We start from the raw sequence: 12,134 nt of genomic DNA, 5'->3' as shown, positions 1-12,134 counted from the left end.
ACCTGCAATCCTGGGTTTCCTGAAAAGGCAAATGAACTCAGTGTTAGGTTTATTCTCAGTTAAGTCTGATGTTTTCCCACAGTATGCACACACACACACATGCGTGCAATGCACATGCACACAGATACACAGAAATACACACACACACTTGCACACATACGTATGCACATACACACATACGCTAAAAAAATGTGCCTTCCTTCTCCCCGCCCTCTGAATGGTCCCTTCCTACTCTAACATGCCCATCCCCTGGCAGCTAGTGGTTGGTGGGAGCACAAGCAGTGGTCAGATGCAACATCCTGCCCCATGTCGTGCCTTCCATTACTTCGGCCAAAACTGTCCAAAAGAGCAAAACTTAGGAGCTGAGAACCTGACACACTGCGAGGATGGGAAATAATCTCTTGAGAGAACTAGGGTGAGTCTTGACTCTGGGTGCTACCCTTCTGGGGAGAAGGCAGCTGGTTTTTCACATCTGGACTGGCAGGTTTTACTTTAAGGAGGCTGAGCCTGCAAACGGCACCCCCTTGAGAACACACAGCATAAGCACATCCTATGCTCTATTTGGAGAATTACTGTGTGGGTCGTACTTATACTAAAATATTATCTGAAATTCAAATTTAACTATGCATCCCCTATTTTATCCAGCAAGTCTAGACTGGTCACTTGAATATTTCTGCACCTTTCCTCAGTTAGGTATGGAGATTATTTTCCTATTTATCAGCTTCAAGGGGTTGACATAAGAATAAACAGTCAGTTACTTGAAAATTTATGGATGCAAAATAATGCACTCAGATGCTTTCGATTTAAGTAGTGCTTTTATTGGTGATTCTCTCCCCTCCCTCTCCACCCCCCCACCTCTCCCCCTGCCAGCTTTATTGAAATATGATAGACAATTAGTCGCTCATATTTACATTGTACAATTCAATGAGTTTTTTTCCAATTGTAGTTGGCATACAATAATATATTAGTTTCAGTTGTATAGCATAGTGATTAGAGCTCAAGTGATCACCCCACTAAATCTAATACCTCTCTTCCTCCTTACATATTTATTACAACATTTCGACTATTTTCCTTATGCTATACTTTATATCTCCATGTATATTTGTAACTATACATTTGTACTTCTTAATCCCTTTGCCCTTTTTCACTGTACCCTCCAACCCCTCTCCCATCTAGTAGCTCTCAAAATATTCTCTGTATCTATGAATTTGTTTCTGTTTTTGTTGTTTATTTTGTTCTTTAGATTCCACATGTACGTGAAATCATGAGATATTTGTCTTTCTCTATCTAACCCATTTCATTCAGTGCAATACCTTCTATGTCCATCAAGACAATATCTTTTTCCATCCCCTTCTTTTTAGTCTGTGTGTATCTTGCCTCCATTATTTCTGGATCTCTATTCTGTTCTATCATACAGTTTCTGCTTCTTTATCTTCCCATTTTGTCTGCCTTTCTGTGTTTGTTTTTATGTACTAAGCAAAGCTCCTAAGTCTCCTGGTCTTATTAACATAGCTTTGTGTAGTAGGTGTCCAGTGGCCCAGTCCTGAGAAGGGTTCAGCGGCAGGCCAAGTTTAGCCCCAGTCTGTGCCCCTCCAGGGCCACTTATAAAGATTTAACAAACAATCCCCAGATGCTGTGCCTATAGTTGCCTCAAGAGGCCACACCAGAAACCGAGGCCAACTGCCACCAGTGTAAGTCTAGGCACTTCTCAGCAAGGAGCACCTGACCTCTGAGGACACATCTGGATGTGGCTTGGGTGGGTCCATGAATTGGGGAGGTGGAGTTTCAGGGAATCCTCTCGGCAGAGCGACCTGTGTTATTCAGTTTGATGACGTCTCAGCTATGGCGGCACTGCATCCTCACACTGAGAGGGAGGAGGTCTCAACAGCAGAACAAAGCATATCTCCAGCACTTCTGCCCGGGATGGAGCCTCGCCTCTGGCCTTCACTCCGACAACTCAGTGACCCCCTATAAGTCCCTGGTGTCCCCAGAGCAGCCCACCTAGTAGTGCTGGTGCTCAGGGTGAGCATGTCTGTCACCGCGAAAGTCCGCTCACAAACATGGCCCCTTTGAGAGGTCTCTGCAGCTGCCACTGCTATGGCCTCTGTCCCACTCAACTGCTCCAGACCAGGCAGCCTCATGTCTTCACCCCGTCCTATCTCTTCTCGTTGCACAGTGATTAATTATTTGTCTTTCTAGTTGTAGTGCTTCTGTTTGTCTAGGTCCCAGGCGACTTTCCTTGCTTTTTACTCCATGTTTCTGTCACAACTTTGATGTGGTCGCAAGAGGGATGAACAAATCCTCTATTGTCAATGCCATTTTGACTTCTCTTTCTTTTGGTGATTTTTATCTCTATTCTTTGAAAATGCTTTTGAAGTGTAGAACAGATATAGATAACAGGCATTATCCTTTTTACATCTTGCTTAATCTTAAAAAACTGTTTCTTCATCACCCCATTCTGCGTCCACTGTCCCTCAATCCTTCCAGGCTGTACTATTATACTATGTTTATACATTGGCACATACCATTCCACAGGTGTAAGGGACATGATCTATCAATTTGATATATTTGTATATTGCAATGTGACCACCTTCACAATGTAACAAACACCTCTATCCTATCATATAATTACCGTTTCTTCGCCGCTTTCATGGTCACACTGCAGTACAGTTATCCATCACTATTGTGATGTGCATGAGGTCTCCAGACTTACTGTCTGTAGCTGTGAGTTTGTACCTTAAACAATGTCTCCCAGTTCCCCGACCCCTAACCCCTGGTAACCACCATGCTACTCTCTGTTTCTTCTGGTTCATCTTTTGTAGATTTCACATATAAGTGAGATCATACAGCTTTTGTCTTTGTCTGACTCACTTAGCAGTTTCCCCAAGGTCCATCTATGTGGTCACAAATGGCAGATTTTCCTTCTTTCTCATAGCTGATAGATAGATATAGATATATGTGTGCATAGAAATAGAGATGAACCACACCTTCTTTGTCTATTAATCTACTGACAGACACTTAGGTTATTTCCATGTCTTGGCTATTTTGCATAATGCTGCAATGAACATGGGGATGTACATATCTCTTTGAGACCCAGTTTTCACTTATTTCCTTTATATATATAGTCAGAAGTGAGATTGCTGGATCATATGGTAGTTTTATATTCAAAAGTTGTTTTCCAAAGTGGCTGAACCAACTTACAGTCTCACCAACAATTATGAGTGTTCCCTTTTCTCTACGCCTTTGCTGATACTTAATATCTCTTGTCCTTTTCTTCTCTTGTCTTCTTGGTGGCAGCCAATCTGACAGGCGTGAGGTGATGTCTTACTGTGGCTTTGATTTGCATTTCCCCGGGGAGCAGTGGTGCTGAGCACGTTTTCATGTGCCTGTTGGCCATTCGAATGTGTTTTTAGCATAGCCAGTTTGACCCAGCCAGGCAACACTCTGATTATATCACTCCTGTGTCCAGCGTGTATCTCCTTTTCCCACACTTCATGTGCAGACTACTTATTTCAGAATTTAAGATTCTATATATCCTGTTTTAATTACTCCCTTCTCCTTGTACTTTTCTCACTTTGGGCTTTGCCTCCACTGTCATGTATAGCAACTGGCCTCTAATTATTTCCCATCTCCTGGCAATTGTTATTTTGAATGAATATCTGCGGCCCCTATGCCTCCCCACAAAGCAGACTGCGTGTCTGAACCAGTGCAGGCCATACCCGAGGCGTTTTTCCGGCCTTTCAACCACAGAACATTTAGTTTCCGTGAACCACTCTTCAGAATTACTGGGCTCACAAGAAATCGTTCACAGTGCTGCAGACACGATGGAGGAGTGAGGAGACTATGCCAGTGGGGGAGGGTAACAAACACACAGATAATGCAGTGGGATGGGATGAGTGCCACGAATGAGATGCCGTGGAGGGGGCCGGGCGGTCCTGAAGACCTGGGTTATTGGGATATGGACTCAGCTTCCAGACAGAGACTCCAGGCAGAGGACTGGTCCCATATAGTGCTAGTGAAGAGCTCCTGCACGGGGAGGGTGGTTGGTGAGGTGAACCCGCCACTCGGGTTCATGCGCATTTTTGAGGTATAATTAGTGTGCCAAAAATTGCACATATTTAACATATACATTGAGTTTGGATGTGTGCAAACTCCTGTGATACCATCACTGCGACCGGAACACTAAATAAATCTGTCACCTCCAAAGACTTCCTTGTGTTCTTTTGAGGGTTTTGTTGTGATCTGGTTTCATTTCAAGAGCACTGTCATGAGACATTCCAGCATGTTTTCAAGTGCATGGCACCATACTGAGAACTGTGGGTGCTGTGTTGTGCAGCACAGCTTCAGAACTTATCCATGTAGTAAAACCGAGATTTTACATCTAATGAGCAGCCCCTGGCGACTACCACCCTACTCTCTGCTTCTGTGAGTCTATTTATAATTCATATGGTAATTGTCCTTCTGAGACTGGCTTATTTCACTGAGCACAATGCCCTCAAGTTTCATCTATGGTGTCACAAATGCCAGGATTTTTTTTTTCTTATATAATATTTTATTGTATATGCATCACGTTTTCTTTATTCATCATCAATGAGCATATGGATTGTTTCCCTATCTTCATTATTGTGAGTAATGCTGCAGTAAAGGTGGAGGTGCAGATATCTCTTGAGAGCTTGATATTGACTTTTTTTTTGGTATATATACCCAGAAGTGTGATTGCTTGATCATAAGATAGTTCTATTTTTAATTTTTTAAATTATTTTTCATGGTGGCTGCACCAACTCACATTCCCACCAAGAGTGATCAGACTTTCTGATTTCTCCACGTCCTCACCAACACTTGATATTATTAGTCTTTTTGATAGTAGCCATCCTAACAGGTGTGAGGTAGTATCTTGTTGTGGTTTTCATTTGCATCTCCTTGATGATTGGTAATGTTGAGTATCTTTTCATGTGTCTATGGGGCATTTGGATGTCTTCTTTGGAGATGGAGGACAGATAACACAATTGTGCTCAAAAAGTTGAATTCAAACATATGCTCTGATAAAAATGTTACCCTTTCTTTAAGGTTAATCAATATTTATGGAAAATCTACATGAAACAGCACTTTTGGCCTCAAGAAAAATTAATCATAGAGAGGAGACTGCAGTGGATGCCAATTCAAAAAAATAGATAAACCCCTTCAAGAAACACTGTAATTATTCACTTTGCTGTAAGTTTTTTTAAAAAAATAGATATTATACGACTGATAGAGAATAAAAATTTGTCAAGATCATTTTTGTTATTAAGCAATGAAACCGCCATGTAATTTTTTCCTTCCTTCCTTCCTTCCTTTATTCTTTTCCTTCTTTTTTCTTTTCTTTCTTTTTAAGGTGTACAATGTGATGATTTAATATATGTATATACTGAAATGGTTCCCAGGGTCCTATTGCTGATGTCAGGTCTGTGTCATTTGCACTACACCACACAGCCTCTTTTTCAGACAGGGCAAATGAGAATGGGTTCTGGGTAGAAGCACAAACTGTGCTGTAGAAACCAGAGGGATAAATGAGTGCCAGTCTGGTTTGGTGATTTTGTATATCTAATCATATGCTTGTCACACGCTAAACCTTCCTTTTAAATGTTTAATATTTGAATAATTTTTTTTCTATCTGATTTCTTGGATTCTAGTCAATTAGCAAAGTATCCTTTCAATACTGTAGACTTACTCCTTGTGCGTTAGCCATGTTAAAGAAAAAAAGTCAGTAACACTAGTTAAAGATGGTAATACAGACTGTATTCAGGACCATCACAATAGGTATAGAGACCATCACAACGGGGTTTACAGTGGGGAAGAGAGACAGACTCAACACCAAGCACAGCCCGGGCAAGTGTGGCTTGCTGCCAAGGAGCAGGGTGGGATCAGTGGGTGGAAAGTTACTGAGAGGAAACATCCAGGGTGAGGGAGTTCTGGCTAACCATGTTCCCCCCATGGGATTCTTGCTAAAGACAGGCCAGGCAATCAGATGTCACCTGTGGGTGCTGGAGGGTGAGGAACCTGGTCAGATATCACAAGTGACCAGATATTGAATGTAGTGGTTTCTGGTTAAACTGTCTTCCTAGAAAAACCCAGTCTTCCTCCTGTGTCCTCACACCCCCTCCACAGTCTCAGCACTTCTGATACCACATGCTTTTCCAAGCCAAGCAATTCTCTGAAACGACAGTAGAATGCCCACAGGTGAAGGGCTGAGTCCCTCAAGCCTGTTTCCACCCACTTCAGATGCCAATCACAAGTTCAGGTCATCACCTGTGCTTCTGACCAATTGGCTATAGATCTGCGGTTCCCACGATCCCCTCCTTGGGTTTGATTAATTTGCTGCAATAGCTCACAGAACTCAGGGAAACATTTACTTATGTTTCCCAGTTTATTAAAACACATGATAAAAGATATGGATGAACAGCCAGATGAAGAGACGCATAGGGCAAGGACTGGGGGGAGTGTCCTGAGTACAGGAACTTTTGTCTCCATGGAGCTGGAGTGTGTCGACTTCATACTACTTGATGTTTTCCAGTCTGGAAGCTCCTATAACCCCAGACTGTTGGGATTTTGTGGAGGCTTCCTTGTGCAGGCATGACCATTTTCTCTAACTGTGGCTTGGTCCTTCTGATGACCAGCTCCCATCCAGGAGCCATTCAGGAGCCACCCAGAGCCTCCTCATTGGAACAAAAGGTACCCCTAGTATTCTTATCACTTAGGAATTTACCCAGTTTCCAGGAGCTCTTATCAGAAACTAGGGTCAAAGACTGAATACCATAACGAGATATACTATAGTGCTCTTATCACTGGGGATTTGCAAAGTTTTGGGAACTCTGTGTCAGGGATGGGGATGAAGACCAAAGACATCTTTCTTATAATAAATCACAATCTCACACTGTCTTAGCAGGTTTATTGCTAAAACTGGATTTTTAGAAAGAAGTGCACAGAAGAGCTCAGGAGAAGGTTCAGGAGCCTGACTAAAGTTTGGAAAAGCAAAGAATGTTTGTCAGCCATTGCAAATATCTATGGTTACTGAGTGTTTCTGCATTTGCTTCATTTTTTGTTGACCAGAAAAACCAAAATGTTGATGTAGTCAAATTTGTCAAGTTTTTAACTCATGGATTGTGCTTTTGGGTTTTAAAAAATAATTTAATTTCCTTTAACTGATTTCTACATTTAAAGTAAAAGTCACACATAGTGAAATGAGCAAATTTTAAATGTAACGCTTGTTGAGTTTTACAAAGTACACTTACATAACTGGCGCCCCAATTGTGATATATAACTTTTCTATCACCCCAGAAAGCCCCCTCAAGCCTCTTCTCAATCATCTCCAAACACTGTTCTGATTTCTATTTCTGTGCTTGTCTTTTTCTTTTTTTTCCTCCTCCCCTTCCCTTTCTCCTCCCCCTCTCTCCCTCTCTCCTCCCCTCCCCCTCCTCCTCCTTCTTCTTCTCTTACAAATACACCCAACAGGTACTCTGTGTCTGTCTTCTCTCACTCAGTGTTCATGTCAGGAAGATGGATCTGCACTGTGTGGTGCTGACATCTCATTCCTTTAATTGCTGAATACCCAGGGTCCGTTTATGTCCACACCCATGAGCGTAACTATACATTCTCACTGTGATGGCACTGGGGTTGTTTCCAGATATTGCTATAATGAATACAGCCACTATAAACAGACACATGTAAGTGCTTTTGTGAGTGTCTCAGGTGATCTTCCAGGCGTAGAAATACTATTTTATTCTCCTGGGTCTTTGTGAAGAAAATGTTCCCCACTCTTACATGACAAAGCTTTACTCTGAATATTCTTCATTTGACTTTTATTTAGATATTGAATCTTTATTAGTATATGGCATCAAGTAGGGTTTTTGCTTTTTATCTCTCTCTCCAAAAGTGAGCCAGATTTTGCAACTTCATCTGTTAGAAGCTCCATTCTTTCCCATTAAATAGTGGTTCCTTCTTTATCATATATCAAATTTCTACTAATACGAGTCTGTTTCTTTGCACTCAGCTTCTTTATATTGGCCGATTTCTTGTATTCCCTTGCTAGTGGCATAGTGTTTTAATTATTATGACTTGGCATCAGGTGTGATATCATCCTCTACGACATCATAGAAGGTTGGCCCAGAAAATATAAACTGTGGCAAATTTTTTCTCCAGTAAGATGGGTTTCAAGATAAAGAATTGGAGTGTTTGAAAAATCACTGTAATGGCTGATGTTGTAGGCTTCAGACTGGCCCTCTTGTGACGTTACCTCACCCTACAGAATCACCCAGGGGGGACCAGAAGAGGGCAGAATGAATGTACATTGACATTGTCTGTTAACAGTGTCTATCCAGCATGTACCATCTTTGTTCTTTGTTTCAGACTTGATTTATCATTTTGAGGACTTTATCCTCCCATATTTATTTATAATGGAATTTGTTGATTTTATTAACAGTGCCAGCTTGAATTTTGATTGGGATGCACTGACTACATAGCTCAATGTGAGAACAAAATGCTACATTTATGCAAATACATTATTCCAATCAAAACAATATTACTCATTTATTCAAATATTTTTAAATGAATTTTAGTAGAGTCGTAATTTTTGTTTTTCTTTCATTTGTGAGGCTGCTTTTTAGATGCCATTTACAACCATAGATTTATTTTAAAAAAACATTATTTTCTAGCCTGCTGCTGTAAGAATATTGTTTATCTACCAGCCTTGCTAACTTTCTCATTTCATTTTATAGTTTGTTAATTTGACTGGGCTTTCTACAAGTTAATATATATCTATGAAGTTAAATATTTTCTCTCCTTTTTTTTTCAACTCATGCCGTTATCTTGTTTTATGTCATTATTATGTTTAAAATATCTATGTTCTTGGCTGTTTTTATCTTGTAACTGATCTTAGATTTTTTTCTAAATTGTTGACATTAGGTTTGCTGTGTTTTTAGTCTATTGGAGTTATCAAAACAAGGAAGTTTTATGTTAAAATCAGTTGTGTGATTTTTTTTATTGTTAATGAGGCTAGATATTATAAAATGCAATTTTTGGAAACCATTGAGATTATGTGGTAATTTTTCTCTTAGATTTCTAATGTGGTAAATTATATTAACAGATTTTGTGTTAATGACCTGTCCTTAAATTTCTGTCATGTTCATTATTTTTATTACAAATTTCAGGTTTAGCTAACTCATATTTTATTGACAACTTCTGTATTTTCATGCGTGAATTTGGCCTATGTTTCTTTCTCCTACTTACTTTTTAAAATGAAGAATATTCTAATCTCATTAATTTCTGATGCCAAAAGTGAGTTTGGTATCATTTTCTATTTTCCTATTTCTGGAATACCTTGTTAAGAGAGGATACATTTGTCACATGGAGTTTGATAATATTTTATATGAAACCATGTGGGATAGCATTTTGAGGTATGGAGGATCGTGCCACTATTTGCATTTTATTTTCTTGAATTTATTATACATAATTGTTCATAATATTTGTTTTACAGCTGTGGTACTTATTCTGAAATTTGTTTTAGTGTTATTTTTGGTTTCTTCTCTTTTTACTTAATTGATCTTTCCAGATTTTTGCCCACCTTACTGATATTATTATTTTCTAATATTTGGTTCTCTATTACATTTATTTTTCCCCACAACTTTTCTCATTTCTCTTTCTTTTTCCAACTTCTTGAGATAACTGCTTACTTTGAGTCTTCTTATGAATGTATTTTAGCAATGCATTTTCACATTTTCCTTTGTTTATATCCTTCAAATAGTCTTTTGTAGCTTTTACTATTACATGTTCAAGAAAGATTTTTTTTTATAATTTATTCTTTAAAATAAGGATTACTTATTATATTACCTAATGCCTAGACATATGAACATTTTTAGTTATTTTTAACTTAAAATTTTTAAGGTTAAAAATAAAGTTGATTTTTAACTTTATTGCTTGATGGACAAGTAGTATGTACATTGCAGATATTTTGAATATTTCTTTAGATTTCTTTTTTGGAGTTATAATGTCTTAAGTTAATATAGAATATTTGAAAAGTTAAAAAAAAAGTATGAAAAAATCACACATGATCTCAATATTTTGGCCAACATACATTTTTATGCTTAACTTAATATCTATTTTTTAAATGATAGAATATTACTTAATTTATTAATTCAGTTAACAAATCTTTGTATATCACCTATGGCCTGACATTGTCTGATTTCCCTGATTAAAAAAAGGCAAACATTTACTTCACGTATGGCAGAAATTAGTGCACACTTATGACCAATAATACTAAAGACATGGAATTCCATGTCATTATTAATGTTATAGGATTTATGCTCCTGGTTTTAACTTTAAAATAATAATAATAAAAAATCTTTAGAAGGGTAAGTCAATGAATCATCAATAACCTCAAGGATAATTGTTTTCACAGATTCTTTCTCTATTTACCAGTTTAGGAAGATGAAATCACGAGAAAACTGAATTCTAGGGAAACGGAAAGAAAAGAAAAGATGGGGACAGTGAAATTAAATTTTGCCAGATGTACAATCTATACTGTTAGCAATTATTACATTCAAATTTAAGTACTTGTGAAGATTACCCAGAAATCTCTTCATCAGACCTCATCCTGCAAAGAAAAAGGGCCCTTTACTTTGTATTTAACAAATTCTATTATTTGCTTAATGGCCCCATATGTCAGTATCTGACATTGTTTCTGTACTTTTTATCATTGACACCAAGGAAATGTCTTCTTTGAACCTTGACAGTGAGCAGGAGGGAGGCTCACAGCTTTGACATTTTACATGCAATCTCACGTGGAGGTAGGAGGGATGTGATAAAGGAGGGAAAGAGCACTCACAGGACAACTGGTGCAGTGGGGGTCTTGTTGCATTGCCAACTGTCCTGTAACTGCAAGGTGCTAATTCTCTGGCCTCCACTCCATCATTTATTGCTCACTCGACTCTCTCAAGGATGGTGATTATTGATGGGAAAACACGCAGGCAATTTGCACAAAATAAACTTCCCCGAACATAGGTGGAGATCACAGCACTCTATACTGTACACGGATGGCCAGACAGCCAGGTCTGAAGGAGCTTGCTCTGGCTTCAAGGGCCAAGCTAAAAGGTCCTCATAGTCAACAGGATGGATGTGGGTGAGCTGCTGACCTACCTGGGCTGTGAAGAAGCCACATCTTCCCGTTGCTAGGTGGTTAGGCCATTTCTACTGCCTTTGCCCCTCACCTCTTCTGGAGACTCAGGAAATTTGCATGCATGCCTTATCAGGATAAATCTTAGCCCTGGAACTTTTCTGATTATTAAATACAAGACTGAGAGTCAAAGATCAGACTATTAGGATTTCATCCCATTGTTAGCTTAGCCTCTGGTTAATTTCTGAATTGCATTTTATATCTGTGACCACTTGTCAATACTGAAGAGAAGAGAAGTTTGGGGGGAAATGGCAGGCTTTGTTTTAATGACAGGGAAAGCTACAAAATATGGTGAGAACATTTGGAAGTAGGTAACAATCTCTTTCTTTCTCTCTCCTTTTTTTTAATATTTCCACTTAGTTGCCTGAGAGACAATGAAAAGAAGCTCAAGAAGGTAAACCCAGATGTGGGAAGGAAACGGTAAGAACACAACATACCAGAGCTTTTCTCTCTGGCATTTACTCCTAAAATGTTTGTCCCACAAGAGTGAACATCTTAGAGCTATAATGAGAGAGTTCTTTGGTGATTTCCTCTAAGACTTGGCAGAAGGTTAGATGGTGGGTCTCTCTAAACAGGGGACATGGGGTATGTGCACATGACTTGTTTCTTAATGGTTATACAAAGCAAATATACAATGTATAGCTGGAATAAAAGATGTTTGTTTTCTGTTGGCTATCTACAGTGGTCACACTTCCAACCTATTCTTTATGCTTAGCCAGAATAGCATTTGAGAATATAAGTGTAATCATGCCTTTGCCTAAGAGCTTTGATGGCTCTCTATTGCATCAGAATAAAATCCAGACTCTACCAGGGACCACAGTCCTGTAGAGATTGAGCTCCATGGCCCTCCCCAGTCTCATTACCCATCCTCCACTCTCACACTTATCTCTCAGGAACTCTACTTCCATTTATTCATTCTTCAAATCACTAA

The 12,134-nt window shown here is 39.1% G+C and overlaps 1 protein-coding gene across 2 annotated transcripts in view; it reads left to right on the top strand.

Moving 5' to 3' along the window:
* Positions 1 to 249: 249 nt before the first annotated feature.
* The window catches only part of GCSAML (germinal center associated signaling and motility like), a 30,546-nt gene continuing 18,661 nt past the window's right edge, over positions 250 to 12,134 (top strand). The window contains exons 1-2 of one of the 2 annotated variants that reach the window (XM_039885622.1): positions 250 to 415; positions 11,564 to 11,623. In XM_039885622.1, the coding sequence (XP_039741556.1) occupies positions 387 to 415; positions 11,564 to 11,623 (89 nt within the window). In that variant the 5' untranslated portion in view covers positions 250 to 386. The remainder of the gene's footprint in view (positions 416 to 11,563; positions 11,624 to 12,134) is intronic. The other variant, XM_039885623.1, reaches the window with a different exon arrangement.

This window comes from Pteropus medius, unplaced genomic scaffold (assembly GCF_902729225.1).
Source record: "Pteropus medius unplaced genomic scaffold, Ma_sr-lr_union100, whole genome shotgun sequence".
NCBI classification, from domain to species: Eukaryota; Metazoa; Chordata; class Mammalia; order Chiroptera; family Pteropodidae; genus Pteropus; species Pteropus medius.
This window is presented reverse-complemented; position numbering and strand designations above follow the sequence as displayed.